Raw genomic sequence first — 26,398 nt, 5'->3', positions numbered from 1 at the left:
AAGTATACATTGTTTACTTATTAATGAGTCGGGGTTTTTAAGAAGGATTAGTACAATTAACTAATTAATCAATTACAATTATTTGCCTTTCATGGGCTAAGAAAGTCTCACACAATACATGAATATGAGCTGGTGTAGAACCAGCCTTTACCCTAATTTACTTTGTTCTATAAAGTAAGAGTATTCTCTTTTCAACTATAGATGACACAAATTTGTACGTATTTATATATGTTATTTATTTAGCAATCAACAATCCGCAAGCTATTCCACTAAATAATTTTTTTCCCTATTAAATATTATCGCTTTCATTATTAATTTTTACAGTGAAAGACTACGAACTTATTTTACAAGCGGTTAGCACTTTTCTTAGTCTTCATGATCCTCATCTTGGGTGAAAACAGATCACAAAACTGGTGTTAGTGTACCAGCATCAAAATAAACGTTGCATTTCCTAAGTAGGTTTAATACTAAGCTGCAATGACAGCTGGGTAAACTGATTTCTATCCATTTAATGATTTAGTTATGTTAAAATTTTATAAAGGTTAAAGCAGAAATTAGAGGGTGTCAGCATTTTCATAAGCCATAAATTACACTTCTCTGCAATTATGGTTATAAATGCAGTTTGCTTCTGAAATGGTATTTCTACATTGTTTCAGCGCCATTTTTCGTCATTTCAGTCAGCAGAAAATTTGTAGTAAATTTTTTATTTCAGAGGACTTCTTTGATTTGCATAGTTCTTTGTGCAGACTGCATCTGTTCTAACAATTTTTCTCATCTGTATTACTACTATACAAGAAATGTTTTAACTTCCAATCAGATAAGCATAAGACTTATTAGCCTAGTCAGGTCACAGATAAAAATCATAGAATCTTAGAATCACTTAGGCTGGAAAATGCCTTTAAGATCATTGAGTCTAAAGTCTCAAACCTCATGCATGTTTCTTCCTTGAAACACTGGACCCATTCAGCTCTCTCCAGTGTATCTCCTTGCGTGATCCAGAGCACTGTTTACAGAGATCTGTTAAAAATACAGCTTTCCCTGGTTAGATAGGCTAATATATGTCTATGTAATATGTACATATATATATTTTTATATATTAGCACATGATATTATATGTCCTAATATATAATCAATAAGTACCTCAAAAAGACCATGTACTATTTTACATCTGTTGGCTGCTAATCAAAGGTGACTCAAACCCTTGAAATTATACTCGAAACTGGCTTTGTTTCCTTTTGATATCAACCACTGAGTACAGCAGTTTCATATAATTTATGCTGTATTGTACTATGTTGTAGTAATAACATTTTGTGCCATGATTCCAAGAGATGGGTCATAAACTAATTGGATACAGATGAGACCTATACATAGAATAAAAAAGTTCCAAAGATCACTTGAGTAATGAGTGATTCAGTGCAAGATGTTCCCACACTGTTCTGTTCTGCATTGTACTGCATAAAATAAATTCAGAAGCCAGACTAGTAGAGTTGCCACTTTTAGGAGCCGTATAAAACTAAGATCCTAACATCCTTTGGCCATTACCACTCAAGTAGCATATTCAGAAAATTTTAATTTGTTACTTGTATGCTTTAGACAAAACTCAGTTTGAATAGCTAACTACAAAAAACAGTGTGAAAATCCAGGAATTAAAGGGAATTGTGAATGGCACTAATTTGACACAATCATGTTTAACTTCAGAGTTGAGGTAATTTTGAGTTATGATTAATGAAAGAAGTAGAGGATAAAAACTATGCTGTGCTTTGGGGTGACCTTGCCTGGTTTACCTAGAGAGAGCTGGCTACAGTAACTCCAGTGCAGTGAAAAACTACAAGGGAGCTCAGGGAGCTCAGAGAAGACAGCAAGTTCAAACAATGGTGACTGGTATTATCTCCATTAGATCTAATGCTGAGATGAGCTGGGTTCAATGACTGGGGTTTCCATATGTCAATAAAAATTTATTAAATGACCCATTCCTGACTGGAAAGTCATCTACAGTAATTGTATCAGGATGATTTCAAAAGTGACTTTTGAAATATAAATTGCAAAACTGTGTTATCACTCTAGATTTATGCAACATAATAGCTAAGTGGTTTCAGAAGCTGAATCCACTGAATCTCCTGCCACATATGAGATGATTAGCATCCTAGTAAAGTGCAGAGACATATTTTTTACTTAAAGTAAAAGCGAAATTAACTTTTCTACCATTTATATAAGTGAGTAATCATATCTGCTTTTAAGCTAGGGTTTCTACAGTAATTTCATCCCTTGGAATTACATCCATTTTCAGTCTGACGTGAAATACTAGTGGGCTGCCTAAACACTCAGCATTTAATTTCTTCAACAGAAGACCAAATTTAACCTGAATATTATATATACGCATATATCTCTATATATCTCTATATATTGTCCATAGATCTCTGGAGATACCTTTTTTTTTTTTCCTAACAAAAGGTTGAACTTGGCTCAGAAACTTTAAGGGGTAAGATACTCATCAACAGAAGTCACAACAAATTGGGAAATCATAAATATATTTATATTATATAAATATATATATATTTATTTTTCCATTTGCGTTCTCCATTTAAAGCAATTTATTCCAAACAAGGTTTTATTGTATGTGTAGTTTTCTTTTAAAACTACTGAAGACAGATGTCTTCAGTAGACTCTAAAGATCCCAGTGCTCCTAATTACCGGATTTGTTTCTTTTTTTTTTTTTATTAAACAGATTTCAGGTTTTTCTTGCCTCCTACTCTTTATCTTTCCTGACACAGACAGATTATTCTCCTTTTATTTTCTGCACCTGTTTCCATATCGTATTTACCCCAAAAGAGACAAGAAAGACAAATCCTCTCTCGAAGAAATAGCAAACGGTATCATGCCAAGTCAAATGAAATAAATGCAAGTTTGTGAAATGAAACTAAACATGCAAAAGGAAACTGACTAGAGCTAAAAAAAGGCAAAAGTCAGAGTGTTTTTATATGGTCTGATGTAATTTTTTCTGTTCTGAACTGACACTGAGAAAACGTAAAATACCAAACATTATCACATATCTGAGTTCCTCTAGGACAATACAAAAATACAAGGAAGAGTGCCTTGGCTCTACCTTAACTATGTACTACCATAAACATACAATTCGTTCCTGAGAAAACATCATTTGTTCATTTACACATAGTTAGTCCTACAGGTTCAGTTTTATAGAATTACAGTGGAGAGAAAAACAGTTGTTGAAAAGAGAGGTAATCAAAACAAATTATTTCTTTACCTCTGAGACTCTGTCAATGGAGGACTGTACATCCTCTGCCACTAGTCAATCAATATGTATGAAGAATAATACAATGAAGAGGGGATTTTTAACATCAAATGAAAAAAAATACCCAGAGAAATATGAGTTTCAGATTTACACTCTCAAACGAAGCAGAATTTCTATAGTATTTATTCTGAAAGTCAGACAAATAACAAGTCCACCTGGGACCTCCGACAAAGACCCTGAGCTAAGTCTAAGATTTATTTTACTACCTTTTCTTTGCTAAATAAAAATTCCTCTTGAACTTCAGGTAAATTAATGATTATTCGACATCACTGGAGATATATTTTCTTAAAGGATCCTTTGGGAATAAAGCAGTAATATCAAAAGCAGCTAATGTCAAAACTGGAATAAATAAATTAAACATCAAAATCCAAAACTCAGTTACTGCTACTTTCAAGAGAAAAATACTGCTTTGGATATCTTGACATATAATTAGAATGCAACTATGCAGGTGCGTATGTAACTAACCCTGAAGTCAGGATGAACCACTCAAAACAATTGCCCAGCCAGGTCTCAAAACAAATATTGCGAAATAAAATTAATAACATAGAGGTATACCTTACGCATGAAGTGTAGGTATCTGCAAACAGAAAAATAACCACTTATTTGCAAAATAAAGCAGATGACACAAATTAGTATTTCAGTTTTGTTTTGAAAACCTAAGCCATGATCCTGATTATCTCTTCTGTATTTGCACTGCCAATCTCCTCGTAATGTATCTTCTAGGACACGCCTATCCACATGGGGGATTTAAGACAGAGGAAATGGAGTCAATTTTCAGAAAAAACACTGTATATTAATATTAACACTGACACTAATGTTAGCTTTTCCTGAATATTAAGGTGCACAGTGATGATCTTAGGAAGGAAGATTTAGTCTACATTGTCCAGTCACCACGTTTCCCCTGCTAAAAAACACTGAAAAATTTCTTAGTTGCTGTACACTAATAAATTCCTCAGGGTTCCATTTAATTTTCATTAAAACATGACAGTCTAAGCCTAAAATATGAGTGACTAAACAGAAAAGCTAGCTGAACAGAAGTGAGGTACGTGAATAAGAAAAATGAGATTAATTAGACCACAGACTAACAAATCAATTGTTTTGATTATGGTTGGGTTTTTTAAAATCAATAGTGGATGAAAAAATTCCCCAAACTTACACTCTCTTCTATTTTTCAGTCTTGGAATGTCTGAAAATATGTATTGCAAAATGTTACATTAGAATTAAATAAAATTAGTTTTGGTTAATCAATATCACTTTGAAATGTGAAGTTGTATCTTAATACAATATATAATACAGTTTCTGGTGTCCATCCTCAGCAAAACTAAGTGATTTAGTCATTACTATTACTATCTGGCATAAAAAACCACACATCAGTCATTTACTGATGTTGCCTCTCAACAGTTCCTTCTTTTAAGTGCAAAGATCAACACTGAGGCTTGAAGATCATGGTCCAAGAGATTAATGGAGCCTGAACTTCAAAGAAAGAATAGGACAAGAGAAAAAGAGCTAAGGAAAAAAAACCCCAACCCGTTCCTTTTGGTTCAATTCCTGCTCATAAAAAGAATAAACCAAGGGGAATAAGGTCATGAATGCTGTTTACACAGAAAACCTGCATGAATGAGGAAGACAAAGGAAAAGTGAAGATGGTAAGAGTATTAGGATAAAGACCAAAATAACTTTTCAAACTAAAGTTGAAATAAAAGGAAACTGGAGGCTGATGGTATAAGAGGGCACAGAAAAAATCTGCTAAAGAGAACTATGGGAAAGCACATTTTGCTGGAATATGCATATGATCTACATGCACTAAAGACAGTTCAATCTCAAAACAGAAATCAGTTAAAAAGTTCAAATATCAGTAAATACAGGGTAAACAGGAAAAGAATACACAGAAAGCAGCAAAAGTAAACAAAACAAAAAAAAAGCACAAAAGACAAGAGAGAAAATTTAGAAAATTCCTTTCACATTACAATTATTCCAGATTACATAGATATAAAACTCACTAAAGTAAGTTTAAACCTGCTCCAAAATCTCATCAAATATATCTGCTTTGTATCTCTCTTCATTACCTTCCTAATAACTAACTGATTCAGTTCAGCTGTCAGACATCACTGGAATGTAAGTAAATGGAATTGCCTCATTACATTCAGAATCTACAGATCTTGTCCTTAAAATAGTACTATTTGTTGCAAATCAGATTTTCACAGTAGTATTGTATGAGGATAGCCAAGAAACAAATGTTCACAGTTAAAGCTTTTAAATAGAAGTAAATTATATAAGGAAGATGTAAACTTATGGAAGTGTATAACTTTTATATTATTTGCAGTTGAAACACAACAAAACAAACCAAACCCAAACTATTTTCACTTTTATTTAGGGTTTCACTTATCCATATTCACTTATTGTAGTAAAACAAATTCCAACAAAATTAACTTAGCGATAACTCCCTCCATTTTTTAAACCTGTGTTTGAAACTGTATCTTCATACTACTCCATTATTTAGAAGGTTTTTCAAGTGTGCTTGAAAAATTTCTATATCCCAATTGTCCTCGGCTCACTAGGCATGCTAATATACATACCTTGCACTACATGTATCACTGCATATAAGTGTTAACTTACTTAAAATGCAAGCTTTTTGAAGAAAAGGAATGTGCTGCATGTAAATAAGTCAGGACAGGAAAACTTGCACAGAACGAGAAAAACACAGATTTACTTGTTCAGCCAGAACTTGAATGTTTGTTTCCAATTTAAGAGACCTCCTTTGGAAGAAGATCTCTTTGGAAGAAGAACTAGAAGGACTTGACCGTCAGTTGCAGGGATGGTGAGCCTAAACATCTCCTGCCACAGCTTTGCTCTTCTCCTGCGCCAGTATCACCCATAATGGAAAAGTGAAATACAGCAGAGGAACCTCTGAGTCTGATCTTTACCATCCTCCTAAAATTAAATACAATGAATTCCACTTTCCCAATTGCCTGGAGCTTTATTCTGTCAGCAGAGTTTTAAAACAAAGTTGATCCTCAACAGTAAAGTTCATGAAGTCTCAACACTAGTCTTTATTGGGGTGAAACTCAAATTTTGATACAACTAACTTATGCTGAGTTTCATCACACAAAGTCTAATGGCAGTCTGATAAAGTGATGTAACTTGACACTTCATATAGAAACTTTTATTCCAGCAGGACTATCGTTCATGGGAAAATCTGATGTAACCCTTACAGATCTAGTTGTTTCATTCACAACATTTAGATTCAACTAATGTTGTAACTTAAGCCTAACATTTCCTTGGATTTTCCTCCAGTCGTCATACACCAATATCAGTATCAGGTAAGTCAAAAAATTATCTATTAGGCTTGAATACAAGGAAACAGCATGGAACATCAGAGGACTGGAACACCTCTAAATTGGCTATTTTTCCAATTATGTGGAGAAAATAAAAAAACAAAAAATAATAATAGAAAAATTTTTTCTCTATGAATTTAGCTTTCATTGTTAGACTGAGACAGCAAGGTTTGTAGACAAATGGCACGGATATGGAAAATTGCTAGTTTCAAGATTATAATCTCTACTCCACTTTTAATGAGAAAATAATCAAATGATTGGGAAAACAAAAAAAGCATCCAAAGATAAAAGGAAAGGAAAGAAAAGAGAGAGGGAGGGTATGGAAATGTGCACTGTCTTCCGAGCTTTATATATATAGCAGTCAGAAAAAATAGAGGCTGCCTCCTGAGTATGCTGAAAAGGGGAAATCTGTGGTAACTGGCTACTCAGTCTTGAAAATTTACATCTTGAGCTCTTGTATGTAAGGGAAGGAAAGAGTAGGGATCAATATGGATGATACTAGACTAACCATTATTTTTTACACATTGTATTAGTGCTTGCTAGAAAAGATGATGACTGGAAACACAAAAAAAATCAGACATAAGGCTCTGTCTACTGGAATCTTTACTATACCATTCACTTTAGCACACTGTAATTTTTAATCCTTTTTTGAGGACCAGCCTTACAATTTAGAGAGTGAAATTATTTCCTCACTGATCAAGGTTCAGATCAGCTTAAACTTTGATGAGAAATTCAGTTACTTCACTAAAATGACTACTTTATACATTGAATTAATATAAAGTTTTTTTTATTGACAACTAAGGGAGTACCTGCACTGAAAACTGGTAAAAAAAGATACATCAGTTCTGTCAACTGATCTACAGCTGTTGGTGCAGAAGAGTTTCGCTGCTTTTTAAGGGGTGTGAGAAACGTCACAGGTAGAGAGCACACAGTGCAGTGCACATCATTGTTCTATGGGCAAAAGGAAAGTTTACACATCTGGGATCAGAAGTTTGACAATGCAAACACAAAAAATGCAAGTCCTGACCACAGTTCTGCTTCTGCATGAATGTGCATATTAACACTGTTCCCAGCTTGAAGTTGCTCACTTTTCTTTTTTACAGTACAATCAATTTGGAGAACTAGCAATCTTGTTTAAACTGAAAAAGGTGACATCAAGTTGAACAGTTGTCAAACCCACCATCTTTTCTGAAGCCACTTCCTAGAGTTAAGTGGCCTTAAGCTATAGTTCTAATATACATATACAAATGTAAGGACATGATTTTTAATGACAGTATGTTTGATTATCTTACTTGTATGTATTACAAAAGGCATAAATACAAGGACATGATTTTTAATAACAATATGTTTGATTAACTTACATGTATATATTACACAAAGACATTCTTACATTGTTATAGATACCACAGCTTTGAAATAGAAACATTAATATGAAACAAGTATTTCCACTTATCGTCAGTAAGATTTTTCCCACATATTTCTTTCCTGTCATTCTGATCTCTTCTTTCCACTCCTTTCTTCATCAGAGTAGAAGACCATTTACAAACAAATCTATCACCCTTGTCACTTCTCATATTGCTCTCTGTTTCACATTGATTGCAAGATTCATCACTAAGGTAGCACCTACAGTAACTACGAGGCTACATAAGCTAGTATATACTATTATTGTGAGGCTAAACTTCACATGTCAGAAAAAATGCTTACAATCATGGACCGTACTGAGGAAAAAAAAATCCAGAGCAAATCAAGAGCAAATTGAGAATATAACTTCAAATTTCTAATCTCTTTGTATTACACATCATCATCAAGATAAAGAAGTTCTGCAGTTCTTCTGAAACACAATAAGTTACTAGAAATTTTGGAATTTTTCAATCAACGATCTGCTGTTAAAAATCAGCTTTTGAATGTAATGAACACATGGGAGTAGTTGTCAATCAAAAAGCCTCGACTTGCCCTTTCAGGACTCTCCATTTCTGACACACTTTCCCTGCTCAGTCTTGAAAAATGATCTTACCTTTCAGCAACTGCCTCTTTCTTTATCCATTATGATCCACATGCAGATATGGCAGGAGATGTATTGCTTCAGATCCCTCTCTATGTAGATTAAATGGCTTACTACTTTAAGATCCTAGTTGTATATAGGTTTAGTAGAAAGTGTCCAGCAATTTGTCTTCATGCGATGCCTTAGCAATTAAAATGCTTGCAAGAACATACATTTAAGTTCTGAACTCAAGCTCCCTCTCAGGACAGAACCAAACACCATAGAATTACAACCTAACAACTAATCTTGCACATTGGGGCGAAACCCCAGCCTTACAGAAACTCTTAGTGACTCCAAAGGGGAGGGATTTCCCCTTTAAGCAACTTACATTAACTCTGAATCCAGGATTATATGCTTCTCTAGAACACGAGCTACTTCTCACTTTTTACAGCATCACGTCTAACAATAACCAGTACTGACAATACTACTCTCTTTAAGATAATTTTATCGAAAATGAGAATAAACAAACTATGCTATATCTCATTTCTTTTATTACAATGGCTTAAAAAACTATATAAAAATAGAGGTTCTTTTTGATCTTAATAGCCATTATTTACTAAGACTGTTGATTCTTCTACATAAAGGTGCAATATTAAGCAATGCAAAGAGGAACAGAAAAATTATCAAAGAAACAGCTGGGCAGGAACAAGCTGTAGTTTCAAAAGGCCTGTTATCTTGTTAATTTTATTACTAGAGTCAAGATTACACTTGCTTAAATAAAACATGACAAATTCACTTATGGATGTTACCAAAATGATATGATCTCATCAAAATTTGACTAAGCGAGAAATCATGAACTTATAAAATATGAGGCCAGATCCGCCTTCCAGATCCATGAATGAGTTTGATACAGTAGAACTTCACCCCTAATTTAACTTTATCAGCTAAAAAAGATCTATCTCACTGAAGTACTACACTCAGAAGTTTAAAGAAAGAAATATTTGGCCCACTCTCTCAATAATGCAAGATACAATCTACTCTACATAGCCAAAGCAAAGTTTTATTGATAAAAGCAGGTTTATGCAAATATTCAGCTATAAATTATTTCTAGAGCTTTGGTACTGCAATGTTCAGACATATATTTAGAAATACTATTTTGTTCTTTTTGGATGATTATCAGGTATCTTATCAGATAAAGCTTTGTTCATGTGAATCTAATTATTCATATTTCTGCTAAGTTCTTTCCTGTTTGAGCTTCTTGTAAAGTGACTTCAAACTGTTCCATTTTCTCAACAAACTGAGTGCTTCCAAACAGCTTATGCCAGAAGAGGAATAAATTAATGATCAGGAACTTAGAATAATTTTAGTCTTCAAAGGATTTAGTATATAGAATTTAACTCTTCTCCTCCCTGCTTTGGAGTGGATCATTTTTAGTAGAGCAATTTAGCCTCAGGTTTCTTCAGAGCTAGTGCATTACACTACTCTGTACGATACAGAAGTGCTAACTGCTTAAAACATTACCAAACAATGGTAGTCTGAAGACTTCTGTTTAAGAAAAAATCATAATCAAGTAAGTTTTTTTCTGCAAAAATTAATGTTATGTCTTTCTATTTATAGGTCCCAAGTCTAGAACTGCTATTTTATTCAAGTTACTTGTCAAAGTGGAAAATGAAAAAGTTGAGAAAAAAATCCACGGGAAAAAGGTTTAGATGTGAAAAACTCAAAACACTCATTTTACATAATTTTAATTACTACTGGTCTTCTTACAGTTAATCACTATACTCATTATAAACTTAGCCCATTTAAGAGAAGATCATTAATACTATATAGACTTCTCTCATTTCAGTGATACTTCTTAGGAAAGACTGAAAAGGAAAAGGCAAATTATCTAAGTGAGGAATATCTTTTTCATTCTAAAATAACCTGAATTAATAAACTTCGAGATACTCCCAAAATTTCCAGTTGTTTTCCTACCTGTGTGCAGACAAATTACTGAGGTACAGGGTGTATTTTTCTTCAGAAGACAGCCCATCCATCATCAAGTAAAAAACGTGAAAATTACTCTGGTTGAGAGGCTGGATAATGACACGAGACTTCTCCAACATGTATGTATAAATCCTAGCTGATTGAGAAACAAACGTAAATTAATCATTATACTGAGTGGTCTAAACTTACATATTTTTAAAGCATTCACCATTGCAACAGTTAAGAATAAACGTTTCTTATAAAATGGTCTGAGAGGAACATATAAAATTTAATAGTACCATTCATACTCCCATGGTTCTCTATATAAATCACATATAAAGCCCTACTTCCATTCAAATTGGTGGAAAAAAAATTATCTTACTTACTGTCTTAAAACTACTTAGTTTTAAAGATAATGATGTTGATTTTTACTCTTTTTTTATTTATATATTTGATGAACCAGTTGCTGTATTTGAGAGACAAGCTATTAGTCATCTCACCAAAGTGTAGCCATGTGAGCATTGGCATCTATTCTAAGCTCCTTCTTAACAGAAAGAGAAAGATGCAAGAGATTCAAGACCTCTTGAAAAAAACACCCTTGGAAGCATTTCTTCTTTCTCTGATGGTGATTAAGAACACACAGATTAATAGTTCAGATTAACCACCTAACTTCTAGATGGCTACAAAGAGACAAATTCCTCCACAGAACTGGTTATCAGCAAGCTCACTAACCTGAGCTTGGGGAAACATGGGTATCTTGGAAGGGGTGTGATGAGCTGGCTAAAGGAGAAGCCACGTGGATCAGCACAATCTGGGAAGAAGGTGAAGGAGGATGAATCTGAATGAGACTTGCCTACAGAAATGCAGTTTACAGGCTTATACATAACCTCAGGCCCACTAAGGTTCTGAAAGAGGCAAATCACAGAAGCAAATGAAATACTGGACCCTCAGATCCATTTACCTGTTCACAAGTTTACAGGCATTTTATAGATATACATGAAGAGACAGACACTATTTTGGGCAGTCTACTCTTCAGTCCTCCACTGGGGGAACATCACCACACAGTTCCAGATGCAAAAGACTAAGAGAACAAGGGAACATCGAACTGCAGCTGGAGGTCATGGCCTTCCCTGTCAGTGGGAACTTGATTCCAGCTCCCACTTACCCTGCCGTTTGCATAATTTATCTCACCATTACTTAAATACCAGCTGTGGTGCAAAGACCAGAAGTGTGTCCCTTCACACAAAACTGAGCACCTCCACCACTTGAACGCAGTCCAATTTGCTGCAGCTTTAGGCTTTTCAATCTCTGCAGTATGGTGGAGCTTTCACAGAGTCTTAGCGAGCATCCTTACCCGGGAAAGGACTGTTGAGTTTAGAGCATAAGGTGCACTTCTCAGCAATGGAGGAACTATATTTTTGAAACACTGTAAGCAGAGAAGAATATTAAAGCATAGCTTCCCCTAGTGTGGGTTTCAACCAACCCATCTAGGACTCCTTCCTTTAAGAACTGGAAGCAGTTCTTGAACACATAGTTACAGAAAATACTGGTGTATGCATCCTGTAGCACAGAAGGATTTTCTTAAGTGCATACCATTTTTGTGCCACTCATGTTTTTTTAGAATTTTTCCTTTTTTTTTTTTATGTTTTTGAAGCAAGCTGGGATTAAGCGCAAAATAGCACTGATTTATTTGGTACAGTCAAAACTTTTGCACTTCTAAACATATGCAGAAGTACAACTTCAGACGCCTAAAGGACCTGAATTTTGAAGGCTGTGTGGGCGTTTAAAGACTTTGAAAGATGGGGCTAGTTGTGGTTGAAGCATTATTTTCAAATCAGTTCTTGACTCACAGGTACTGCCCAATGCAACACTGAGCAAAGTTATGCAGGTTGGTGTATGAGAGTGTGTACCAGAGGCATGGTAGTTGCTTTAGCCTAGTGACTAGGCTAGAGGGCAGAATGGCATGCTCCTGTCACCATACACTGCCTAATATCCACAGTAGCTCATTCAGTGCTAGTTAGTTATTGTTATACCTTCTGTATTTGTCTGGTAACTTTATTTTAAATTCCACCTATTTATCTTCCCATCTTTTGAAATTCTTTAAGTTTCTGTGTATACTGTTAAATTAAACACAGCAAACATGAAACTTGAAAATGTGTGTTTAAGGGAACACAGCCTTTGAGAATATTGCTGAAAGACAGTGTAGAGTGGAGGGAAATGAAATGGGTGAATCTCAAATATTGTTTTAAGAAAGGTCTCAGCAGGTAAGCTCTGTCCTTGAATTGAATATAACCATGCACAGTCTCTCAAAGTTCTACTCTACACAGGTCAAACCATCCTGAACACATCCCAGTCAAGGAGTGCAAAGGTCACTAGCCAGGGACCTCTTCTACACTTTCTTTAGGTAATTGCACAGACATGGCTTGACAGATGTGCTGGCAACCGAAACCACGCCTGCATAGCTACATAAGGGACAGCAGACCAACAGCAAAGAGTTGCACATCTGACTTGCTGAACCAAGGAGACATGATCTGGCCCATTTAATCATCCTACAAAATATAGAAGTGAACTGCTATTATGGAATCTATATTATGAGAAGTTGTGCATCATCCATATAGTCTTCTGCTGCTACAATACAAAAAGAAAAACAAAACCCAAACCTGTGCTTAAAGTAAAAAGGCACACTTGGGAAATCATACATGTTTCTGGCTCCCGTAACTTTGCAGCACACTGTAAATTGAAGCAATGCAATCTTAACCTTTCATGGCAGGACCGGCCCAGATACACACATCAGAATCAATTGTTACCTGTCTGCCATTCCTACATGATAAAATAGAATAGATGAACCTGAAGGATGATTTCCATGTTTTATTGTGCTTGTAATTTATTTCTAAGTAAAACTAAACCAACCATCAATTAATTTGAAAAGAGTCCACTACTTCTCTTTAATCACATTTTTGTGTGCAATGTTCTTTGCTAAGGCTTTCATAACTACCACTCAGGTGGTTTTAACATTCATTGATTAATAAAAGCAAGAAAAATGTTATCAAAGGTCATCTATCATTTAACTTTGATGATGGGCAACACCACTTACTTAGATGACACAAATTAATTCAGCCCTTTTCAGGTACTTCAAGTCACCTTCACTTTAATAAGCCTAAATACAGTTCATCTCAACTAGCATCTCCAGCAATGGGAAGACCTTTAAAAAAAGTCAAGCTTTCAAACACCAAGAATCAAACACATCTTAATGGTGCTAAAGGAACTCATAAAGAAAACTATCACAGTAGTACGCTTTTCTACAGAGTGAAGCATGTTTGTTGATCTGTATGTAAAATAAAAGGGAAAAAATAATAGAGTTCAAGAGCAAAGTCTCTCATTTTTGTGCAGTGTTAATCGTGCTTACAGGCACAAACAAATTTGTACTTCCTTTAACAGCTCATTTGATCTACTGAACAACTACACAGTCAGCAAGCAGACTCTCTATTAAAAGTGTGGCCAGTGAAATCTGCTTTTCAGCTATGCATTCTTTGAAACTACATTGTTCCTTCTCAAAAGATATGCTGTCCTAAACACAGTTATTGCTAAAAACAAAGTAACATTTGTCAGTCCATTTCAATGCAACTTAAAAAAAAAAATGAAAAAACTTCAGTCCTTGTTTTTCAAAAAGTGAAGACTGAGAAAAGCATGGCCTGGAAAGTAAGGCAGAAAAATCTGGATAACAACTTTTTCAGACTTTTTTTTGTCTTTTTTTTGTCTTTTTTTTGTCTTTTTTTTGAGTAATTTGATGAATTGATAGAAGCCTTAATTTTCATCCTAGGAATTATGTCAATTTACCTGAAGGACCATTCTGGAAATAAATAAATAATCTGCCTTTTACTACTATGCTGTGAGTGTGAATCGTTCTCTATGAATGATTACAATTTTTTGCCAGAAGTTTAATCTTTGACTTCTGAATTTATTTTAGAAATTTAATGAAATCACAGGCCTGTAGTTTATTCTGTGTTTGTTCTAATGTAAGACTTTTTACTTCACTGCCTTATTTTATCCAGTCACAAACAACAATTACTTAATCTGGGTTACACCTTCTCCACTTGTTTACCTGTACTAAAGCAATAAAAGATACTTAACTGCAAAGGCACTTGTGACAGAAAAACTCCCATTTGAACCCAACTTTGGAGTACACCTTATCAGAAACAAGAGTCAGAGAAGATAAATAAAACCTCTAAATATATCCGTACTGGCTTTGTGTAGAACCACACTCAAAAGCTCCATCCTTATTTTCAAAATGTGGCAAAGATACAGTTTATGCAAAAGGCCAAATCAAACCTGATGATGAAAATTATGGAGAGTATTTCTTTTATTTAGGTATATTGGACTTTCTGCTATAAGAATAAACCTTATGTTACAAAAGTCAGAGCATTTCTAGGGTCTAAGCATAAAAGAACCTCAGCATGAGCAAGAAGTTGTCACAAACTTGACTGATGTCCTCTCAAAATGCAAGGAGTGCCACCTTGAGCTTGTCCTCTACGATAAAAATGTACACATATACTTTTCATGTCCCTTCCTTAGCAAATTGTTCTGGATCTCCACCCGCAAGATCTGCCTGTTGAGGAGTTTAAACCACCTAAATCCTTTGATGGAGAAAATCCAGTGTAATTTGGATTTTTTGTTTACAAATCAGACATATTTAGCCCAGTTTGTATCAATGAGTTATAAAATCATGGCTCAGTAAAACAAGGTGCTCTGCATATTTATATTTTTCATTCATGTTTAAACAGCACAAGACAGTAAATACTGCTGCAAATGATCTTGCAAATAAATACAGAGAATCACTGGATGGGATTTAAACCAGACAAAGACAACATGTCTCATTCTTTTCTCATTTACAGTGTCAATCTGGGACAATTTTACTCAGAGGTGATGTGTAGCAGTGGCCTAGAAAAGGCAACATCTACTATGCAAATTGAACAACAGGAACAACTGCAAATTTCAGAAATATAAACCCCATTTTTACTGCTGTACTAGGGCTTCTCACTCTTGACTGCAAATTATGTAACTTTTGGCTACCTTAGACTTAGTAAGAGTAAATGATACAATTCCTAAATAATTGTGGAATAGTAGGGCACATAAGTAATTTGTTTATATTTTTAATGGACCTGACTACCCTATACTTTCTCATTTAATGCCTATGGCTTGAGAATGATTAAAACACAGAATTAGTGTACCAGAAAACTGACACAATTTATATTCATCACAGAAAAGGGCTATGAATTAAACTGGCAAGTCTGGGTAAACCTGTTTGAAAACTCAAGTCCCTGCAAACTCAATATATTCAAATTAAATATATATAATACAGAGGATTTATAAAATGTTAGCTTTAGGGACTGAGCTTTATTTTTACAAGCTCAACTCAGATGCTCTTCAGTCCATGTTAATGTATACATCACTTTACATTCCTCCCACAAGAGCTCATACATAAAAATTAAAATCACACTTTTTTAGTTTTCCTTTACAATTATCCTACATTCATTGTAAAACAAACCAGAAATACAGTGTTAGTAATTGCCCATGCAGTGATATTTTCACTGAAGAAACTCTCATATTTGCTAGCATATAGTGAACTGTCTCAAAAATATGAATTGTAATTCCCACTAAGAAATATATCCAAAGAATTTTTTTAGGAAACTCTTCAGAAAGCATAAACTCAATTAAAATTATTTTAAAAAAAATAGATTTTTGAAATGTTTATCCAGTGGAACCTAATTTATTTGGAGTGAAATGTATCTTGCCACACGGCTTCTCCATCCAAAAAGATCCGTGCAAGGAGGAAACTGTGTGTAGTTATTTCTGCATACCTCGCTTTGACACTGAGCAACTTTATGATGACTAGACAGAGTTTTCAGAATCAAACAAGTTTTTCTCAGCTTTTTTGTTTGGTTTTTTTTTTCACTAATGAATGCTTACCGGGGATTAGCGGACTCACACTTACTCTGAAAGCAAGCACAAATTCCATACTATCTTGCCTCTAATGAGAAAAAACATCAACATGATTCCTACTCCTTTTAGAAGAAACTTCCAATTTCAGCACTGGAGAAAATACTTGGGTTTTTTGCCTAAACAGATTATATTATCACTCAGTAATTTAAGGGATACTTAAAATACCCAATACAATATTAGGTAGAAATGCAAAACTCAATCTCTTTGTTATTTTTATTTCACAGTGATGCACACACAGCTCTCTCAGTATACTAATCTGGGAAATAAAGAGAAATGTGATTTCCCAGGAACTATGAGCAATCAGCGGTGTCAATTTTTTTCTTGTCTTTCCCTGCCACCTAGTGGCTGCTCAGAACAACTTCAGACTGCTCACTCCTAACAAGCTATCAATTCATATACTATATGTTCCTCTGACACTCCCTAAAGCCCCCCTGCCTCTTTCACATACTTTAAAGCCTTTGCTGTCCAACTCTCTGTATGGCACACTGAGATCTCTGATCTAATAGTCTGTGGGTGATATCAAAATAAACAGATTACATGATACTTACCTGCAACTAATGTTTTTTTTCTCTCACAAAACTGTAGCTCAAAATACTTTATAAAACAGCTGGAATAATCACTCAATGGTGTCTTAGCATGTCCAAAGGCCTCCAAGATACAGTTTACCTGCGAAAAGATGGTAAAGAAGTAATGGTTGATTTGTGATTAATAACTGGGGAGGAGGATCATTTTTCCTCTTGGAAATTAAAAAAAAAATCCTTGGAAGATTTTTTTCCTAAATACAAATTAAAGTAAGATAGTTAAAAATAAATATAATTTTAAAAAATTACGTCAGAATAATGGAAGTCATGAATGCAAGGCAGAAGAAAATGGTTGACGTGTCAGCTGTATCCTTATCACTGGTTTGGATAGGAGTGCCTGGAGTCATGTGCCCAGAGCTGGTATGCTTAGTAAAAATACTAGAATCTTTAAAAGCAGCTTATGAATTTAAAGTCAATCAATACTAATAAGCAATCAAAGGAATTTACAAGCACTATAAGATGTCAGAAATTGCATGAATTATTGATTTCAAATAGAATTACTTCAGGATTATACTAGTGAAAAACTGAGGAAAAAATAGATTCACACATTTTTATGGTACCTCTCACCAATGCATTTTCATGTTACACTTTCATAGTCACAGTAACTGTTTCAAGATAGCATTAAAAAAACCCAAACAAACAAAACCAAAACATTAAATATGCCATCTTTATTGCATGTTTTCTCTGTATTTAGCTCTTTTGGGTATAATTAGTTGCTTACACCCCTTATACCCTGAAGGATTCCCTTCAGAACATTCCTCTGCATCCTTAGAAGTGGATTGCAATGTGGCCCAAATACACTGTTGTTCTAGTATAATTTTTTTCACGAAGTTGGATGACCTAGCCGGGGAGGGAAGCAAGCTGTGGAGTGACACAGATAAAATGTAGTTTCAATCAAAAAGACAGAAGCTCTAAAAATCAAACCCTTAAGAATTATTAGTTAAACCAGTTGTCTGTGCAGTAGGTGGCAGCAATAAACTAGTCAGCTTAGTTTTGATTTCAGTTCCACTCCAGTAGCATTGTTTAGAATGTATCTGCTCTTTAGAATAATTCAGCACTTGGTTTAACCTCTGCAGCTTTATTAATTTAATGGTGTTATGCATGACTGCAGCAGAAATGAATCCAGGGTGCTGTGTTCATTAAGGTACCTTAAAAGGCACCTAAACCAGAATCTTTATTCCCCATGGGTGAAATCTGCTACATCTACCTGTGCTATCTGAAGTCAGATATTCTATCTAAGTTACTTGTAAGGGATCGTTCCATAACCAAAAGGTAACTCTTTTTTCTTAATATGTGATAATTCTCTTCCACCTGCATTGATTGAGACTCATTGATATGTATGGCTACATCAATACTATTAAACAAAACAAGATCAGGAGCAGGACTCTAACATAAACGGCAAGTGGCATGATAAAGCTCACATTCAGAGACCTAACATCTCTTCTTTTGCAAATCAGGGTGGACATAATGTTGTGAATGGTCCCTGGCACGTGCTGTCCTCTGAACTGTGACCAGAGGATCTCTACAAGATTAAACTGTGCCAGGGAGCAGGGCACCAAGTGTCTGTTAGGGATTGCTGTTGTTTACTGCATAAAGTAAGTTACAGTAGTTTAAAAAGTTAACCTATTTTTAGTTGGAGAAAATTAGGCCTGGTCTAACCCCTCCAACATTAGTTTCTCTTCTTAACTGGACACTTCTTGTTCCATTTGCATGATGGACAACCATGATGGGTGTCCCTGGGAATTTTCCTGTGTTCAGGAGAAAAGTTACAGCAAAGACAATAATACTTCTCACACCTCCTGATTCCCTGCTGTAATATTTGCATCCAAAGCACACAGTTTTCAGTTGCTTATTGACAAAGTTACTTATTTACTTACTTCTTCTACTCATTACTTAATCTGAACTTTAGGAAAGAAAAGGACTTGGATGATGTGACCTGAATTTTGCAGTCCTACTTGAATAACATCCATGGCCTGATCAGTTCAAAACTGTAAGTAAACCTGTGTAGGTAGTAAATAAAAGAATACACAGTAGAAACAAATATAGTTTGTAGATCTGGCTCCTAGCTTTAAAAATATAGTAAAAATGCACTGTCCCTATGTAATGGTATTATTGCAACACTAGACTTTAAAACTCAGAAAAAGTGAGAAAATAACAAGAATATTCTTAAAATTGCACGTGAAACCTAGATTACATGTCTCATTTTAGGAATACCATCAACGAATCAGATAACATGAAAAACACTAACATTGCAATTGCATGACTTCATGAAGTAAAATAAAGGTACAGCTTATTCATTTGTAGTGTTCTCAGTGTCATCAGGCTTATTTCATGTCTTCAAAAAACACAGATGCAAAACTCCTAAAATCCACCCAAAATCCACAGGATTTTTATTACCTTATCATCTGTAATGTACAAACTATGAATCACTGTATCTGTAGCCTTTCCCACATCCCAATAATCCTGATTTGTAGGTTGTCTGTTAGTGGTAGCTGTACTTCCAATGTATTTTATCATCTTTCTGGACTGAATCATGCATACCTCAGGAAGAAAGTGTGTTTTGAGTGATTCATATGACACTACTAAAACCTCACAATGAACAATCCTAGAGTTCATGCATGCGGCAAGTGAAACCATAAAAAGTACCCCAAAAGGACCTTGGGTTGACTGTAAGCCTTGTAGAAGAAGATCATCAGAGCACGTGAAAGAGGCTAAACTTTTTTTTTAAAGTATGAAACTCAGAACTGACCTACGACAAGGCAGACTGTGCTAAAACTTTCTGTGTAAATCTGTCTCTGAGCTGGGATCTCGAATGAGAAATTTCATTGGGAAAGGTAATTTTTTAAAAGAATTTGAATTGGCAATTTGGAGGTTGCATTATTTAAAATGCCGTATTAACCTTTGTAGGGAATTAAATATGGGCATACAGAAATACATATTTTGGAAATTAAATATGACCAAACAAATATTCATAACTCTTGCCTATTTCTTAAATATATTTAGTACATAAATACAGAGCCATATAACTGTTTAATCCTTGCATTTTTCCTGCAAGTTTACACTTTCTATCTTACCTTCTATTACGTCAGATGTCTCAGCACTTCTTATACTGTTCAGAGAAGCACCATTACACCATACAGTCAAATTTATTTATCTACTGAAGGCAATTAGTACCCATTTTGGAAACAGTTACTTATCACACAAATGTTTCTTATTCACTGAAACACTGATTTCCAAAGTCACCAAAACATATAGAAACAAAACTGCCTCCACTTTTGAATCAATATGGGCTTAATCTTGTTCCCATTCAGGGAATGAAATTGAGGGAAAGAAATTTCCTTTGACTTCAGTGGTGAAAAAAAAAAAAACCCTTTGTGAATTTCTACAGAGCAGATGCCTTTTTCCTTACAGTTCAAATATCTTTTTCCCTTTTCAAGAGGCTAAGTTTTTGCTTTGTTCTACTCAGTGATCACAATGCTACTTACGTGTTTTATCTTTGCATCAAAGGTATTTCTGCTGGAGCTGGCTCTGCAAGTGAGGTGTTTCACTATCTGTTTGCAGGCTTCAGTCTTCCCAGAACCACTTTCTCCACTGCAAGATGACAGTCAAGGAAGAGAGGGAGGAATCATTGTTAGTTTCACAACTGCGTTGCTCTTTATATTCTCTGCTAGCTGTGTTTGAATAGATTTAAGTTAGCTCCGTCAAACTTTCATTTCAAATAACAGCAGGTTTATGGATGGCAAATAAAGAACAGAACGTAGGAGAGAGACTGGCTGACTGACTATGTTCATGAGGGCTGTCAGAGCTGTCAAGACATATTGTTTTGTACCACAAGTCAAACCAATCAAATCTAAAGCTTTCAAGCCATTTTGAAGGTATTTATAGCATAGACATTATCTTTATCTTTTGTCCAGCAAAGGAGCCCTCTTATGCTGCCTAGTTCTCTTTGCAGATGGGGAAATACTGCTGTGGTAATGATGGGAGTCAGAAGGAATGGAAAGTGGAGAATACAAGAGGAAGAAGGGAAAGAAAATAGGAAAGGAACAGGAAAGAAGAGGATAATTGATTTTACAACCTGTCCTGTTTCTGCAGTGCAGTACTGTTCGGATCACTGTGATTCCTTGTTCATGATGTAGAATAAATATTCAAAAGAATGAGAATCTCTGACAGGGAAAGTGAGTAAAGAAAATAAGATAAAGGTAAAAGAACAACAAAGGTGGGAAGAAATAACAGAAAAGTGGAGAGATGGAGGGAGGAAGCAAAATCAGTGGTGCACTTCAAGCATGAGGAAGGAAGGAAAAGGAAAAAAAAGAGATGGAAAGGATAAAGCTAGTGAAGCCTTATTAAGAAATCCATGTAAGAATTTCTTAATTGAATTATAAGAAGCTGTTTTCTTTATAGACAACTGAACCAAACAAAATGCAATTTGATGCTCCTCCTTCCTTTATTCGCTTGATCAAATTTAAAGGGCTATTTCTACAGCAACCAGTTAGATTTTTAACAGGTAAAATGGCCATGATGACTGGTCAATCTGTTACCTGTGCAGTTTAGTTTCTGAAAATGAGATGCAGCAAAATACAGTATCTGTCTGACCGTTGCTTTATCTATTGAAATATCACTTCAGAGGAGAAATCAATTAAATAAGGAAGAAATAAAAGAGGGAAGGATAAAAAGGACTTCATACTCAGATAGCAGTGGGATCTCTGCAGTATTTAATCTCATTCAACTCTCATGGGACATACATGCAGCTCTGGTGAATATCCCATTTGTTCACCTGGAAAACATTAGTCTTATATGACAAGGCATCTCATTACTATATGTGATGAGCCAAACTGCTTTTATCTGTGTTGTCCATGTTTCTATAATAAGGTGGTTCTGACACTAGACTTTAAACTCCTATCAGCATTAGTAGGAGGTAGATGGTCCAAGACCGCAATGGTTGGCTCCTCGATACATGTTGATATATCCAATGAGATTCATCTGCAGGTCCCGAGGGAGCTGGCAGATGAAGTTGCTAAGCCACTATGTACCATTTTTGAAAAATCATGGCAGTCAGGACAGGTCCCTGATGACTGGAAAAAGAGAAATATAACACCCATTTTGAAAAAAGGGAAAGCGGAAGACCTGGGGAACTACAGACCAGTCAGTCACACCTCTGTGACAGGCAAGATCACGGAGTAGATTCTCCTGGAAACTATGCTAAGGCACCTGGTGATAGGTAACAGCCAACAAGGTTTTACAAAGGAGAAATCATGCTTGACAAATTTGGTGACCTTCTATGACAGGGCTACAGCATTAGTGAAGAGACGCAGAGCCACTGACTTCATCTACCTGGACTTATGCAAAGCATTTGACACTGTCCTGCACAACATCCTTGTCTCCGAATTGGAGAGACGTGGATTTGATGGATGGACCACTCGGGGCATAAAAAACTGGCTGGATGGCTGGCCGCACACAAAGAGTTGTAGTCAAGGTCTCGTTGTCCACATTGAGACCAGTGATGAGTGCTGTCCCTCAGGGGTCGGTACTGGTGTGATTTACAATATAAATGTTGGTTTCTTATAGCTGTTGGTTGGACTGCCTTATGAAGGTGTAAGATAAGTTAGCATCGAAGCAGAAAAACATTCTTCTGCACTAAAACTTCCATAGAAGGCACTATGAAACAGACAAAGCAAAGGCTTATTTCTCTGATTTAGAGACCATGTACTCCAAAGGAAAGGAAAATGAACAGAGAACAGAGAATTTTAAATCCTATGCTCACACAGGGCTTTAGGCAAGTTCCACTAAGTTTTCTCACTTTATTTCTCCTTTGGCTTTCCAGTTTCCTCTTATGGAGATGGAGGCCCCGTTTCCTACTATTTCTTTATTAATATTTAGTTATGTCATGCGTTTACTTGCTCTAAAAAAAAACAAATGGGAATTTTTCTTTCCCCTGCTGCCTGTGGGGGAGGGATGTTGAATGGGATGTTGAATCACTCAAGCTCTCTGCCTTGAGTGATTACCTACACAAAGGAGCTGCTGGCAGAACTACATTTCAGGCTAATAGCCTTCTAAACCTGCAGGGAGGGGGGAGGAGTTTTTCTCCTCTCCTTGTAAATGGGGGACACTTCACTTTCTGCTTTAACGGAGGCAAGGGGTGTGTGTGTGTGTGTGTGTTGGAAAAGCTTTGAGGCTGTTTTGCTCTCGACCTGATCATCTGGCTGCTCTCTGGCCTCAGCTTGCCTGTGCCCTGCCGTGTCTCCAGCCTGAATCTGCTCAGATTTCATCGTAGAGTTTGTGCTCGCTGACAAACAAGGGGGGAGTCCTGTCTACAGCCAGCTGCAGACAGCGTCAGTTTAGTGGGAAAGAAACCGCCCTTTTTTCCCCTTTCCCTCCTCGGTGTGTGTGGGAATCTCCATTTTTCAGCTTCTCCCATGATCTGGGGCCCCCACACGCGGCCACCAGAGCCCAACAGTGCCTCCTACTGGCCAACACCAAGCACTGCAGGCTCTACTCCTCCAGTGATCCAACAGTGCTCCTGCCAACCGTGATTAGAACCACGCTAGAGGACAGAGAAGTATCAGACTGTTTCCTTTTTGAAGGGGACTTTTGGGTACAGGGTTATTGTTTAGTTGTTTTTGTGTTCTGTTGCTGTTTTTGCCAATACACATATATCCTTTAATAAAGGGTTGTTATTTCTTCCTTTTTCCATACTTCCTCAGTTGGAGACTCTTAATTTAGGATTTACGATTGCTGAGAGAGAGGAGTTTGGTCTACCTCATAACTCATCCTCCTCAGCAAAACACTCCAGTTTCCTTAAACTGAGACAAGTTAACACAACCTTAATTACAACTCTAGTCTCTGTACCTTCAAGTAATATGAATGATTAAAAAAAAAATCTGTTTTGAAATAAAAAATTCAAATTTAGGCTTCCTAGACAGTTCCTTACTTATCTTGTCAGTGCTTAATGCATTTTCATACAGTGAAAAGCAGGAGCAAAATGCAGTCAGAAGGAAGCTAATCATGAAAAGTCCACCAACTGGCTATTTAAAAGCATAACATAATGTTATTTTACTCTGGAACTTCCATAAAAAGTTTATACAAAGTCAGCTCTTGTTATTAAGCACACATGAGTGAAGGTGGTTTGCTATAAACTAAACTAAAAGTAATTGTGAATAACAACCACTCTCTGAGGCAGAATTTTGACCTGAGAGTATTCCTCCTGTTCAGTGCACCATGCCACCACCTGAACATTTGTGTTGACACAAAGGATTGTCTGGAAATGAGGAAACAACCAGACAAAAGCAGAAGGGCAGAAGCACCTCTAGCCAACTTATTCCAGAGTAACATTCTCATGTATCTATGAGTCCTTTTTAGTAAAAACAGGACTGTTCATCCATTGCCTCCTTCCTTTTGGGCACTTACATGAAATGGCCTTACTACCTACAGAGTGATTCTCTGAGCTCCTCCATATTCATTCAGCCTGTGGTTCCATGTTAGACTAAAGTGCATTTTTTTACTTTTAACATTCATTACTAGGCATACTCCTTGCACTATACATGCATGGCCAGAAGTGTATCCACAACTAAGCTTTATGACTGGAGGTATTTTAAAATCACAGACCACAGGCCAAACACGAACAGAACTTCTCAGGAACAAAAAGTATTCTTCGATATGAAAGGTTGGAGGAAACAAAGTAAAACACAAAAGCTTGGAGCATTTTGGAACTGCAGAGTTTCAGTTATTTGGTTCTGACAGAAAATGAAACTGAGATCTTGAAAACTTCCCCACAAACCCCTCCTCTTCTAATGAAAACTAAGGGAAAACTGACTGGATGCTATACCACATGCCATCAGAGCCAGAGAGTAAGCCCTGCTCCGTGCTGTCTATTAGCATATGTAACCAATGAATCATTCCTCACGGTAGTGAAAGAAGCTTCTCTTGCTGATAACTAATGTTTTTTTGCAACTGAAATGGCAAGAAAGCAGAAATACATTTTGACCACACATAGCAATTCATACATACACACATGAGCAGGTGACAGCAATGGGGTGGATGAGTAATTTAAGTTACATCATAGATATTTTTTCAGATGATGATGGTGATTATTATTGTTGTTGTTGTTATCAGAAAACTAATGGAAATTTCCTATACCACCTTCACTTTCTGGACATTAATTATTTAGATTTTACCAAATGGACTAACCCAACATTATTAGCTGCTTTTAAGTATCAAATAAACTCCATTTCATAGTATTAATTTTTCTTATAATTAAAGGTAGTTTAAGAGCAATTAGGTTTATCAAATGGATCAGCCTTTATTCCTGGCCAAATCAGAATCGACCTGTTTTCAGTGAGGTTTTTCTGTCTGCCATGAAGTTCTGTAAACGCTTGCCAGTATTTCAGTCAACAGCAATATCCAAAGTAACAACACTGAGCAACAAATTTCTCTGACTGAGTACATCAATTTCACCAGCCTCACTGCTTTCAGAGAGGATTAACAGACTTAGGGATCAAAAAGTTCCAAGTGAATGCAAAGTTTCACCATTATAAAACCAGCATGTTTGGATGAAACTCTGTTTCCCATTACTAATAAATTCATTCACAATCTTGAAATTATTTATCTTTGAAACAACACTGTGAATGAGGGTTAAAGGTTAAAAGTCCATTTTGAGCCTGGAGAGTTAAATAACAAATTCATGACCACATAAACAAGCGAAGCAGAGCGCAACCTCCAATACAGGTGCCCCAACTCAGAGGTTTATAATTTAGTCAAGGACTTATCTTTTTTTTTGTTAATATATTCTATTTCTAATCCTGATTCATGTAATATTAGCAAACACACATGGCAGTACTGAATTCTTTGCCATTAAGTCTTGCTTCTAATTAGATGCAGCTATATGGAATGGCAATTCCCCAAGAGAATTTATGAACTTGAGATGTAATTAAACCTTTTTCATTTCTATTTTGCTCTAATGTATGATACAGAGATCAGTACACAGAAAAAAAATCAGTTGGAGAAAAAAATAAATGGAAATTTCAACTGCAGAGGCCCAAGGGAAACAGCTGAAAGGCAGGAGGTACAAATTAATTAATAGAAAGATAAATTTTCACCTGAGGATAAAGCACTGGGGACGCTGCTCCTGGAATAGCATGTGGTAAGCTCTTTCAGCACAGGAAAATATATGTGGGGGAAGTGAGGAACACAATTTTCCAGAGTTACTTAAATAAAGCTGGGTGACCTGAAA

The 26,398-nt window shown here is 35.8% G+C and overlaps 1 protein-coding gene across 2 annotated transcripts in view; it reads right to left on the bottom strand.

Moving 5' to 3' along the window:
- Nucleotides 1–26,398, bottom strand: part of MYO16 (myosin XVI) — a 279,137-nt gene that overhangs the window by 130,530 nt on the left and 122,209 nt on the right. For both annotated transcript variants that reach the window (XM_018084334.3, XM_018084332.3), the window contains exons 13-16: nucleotides 26,265–26,392; nucleotides 20,658–20,763; nucleotides 17,140–17,257; nucleotides 10,601–10,748 (exon numbers count right to left, since the gene is read on the bottom strand). In XM_018084334.3, the coding sequence (XP_017939823.2) occupies nucleotides 10,601–10,748; nucleotides 17,140–17,257; nucleotides 20,658–20,763; nucleotides 26,265–26,392 (500 nt within the window). The remainder of the gene's footprint in view (nucleotides 1–10,600; nucleotides 10,749–17,139; nucleotides 17,258–20,657; nucleotides 20,764–26,264; nucleotides 26,393–26,398) is intronic.

This window comes from Manacus vitellinus, unplaced genomic scaffold, assembly GCF_001715985.3.
Source record: "Manacus vitellinus isolate BGI_N305 unplaced genomic scaffold, ASM171598v3 scaffold_7_pilon, whole genome shotgun sequence".
NCBI lineage: Eukaryota > Metazoa > Chordata > Aves > Passeriformes > Pipridae > Manacus > Manacus vitellinus.
The sequence above is the reverse complement of the archived record's forward strand: the minus strand, read 5'-3'. Positions and strand labels throughout refer to the sequence as shown.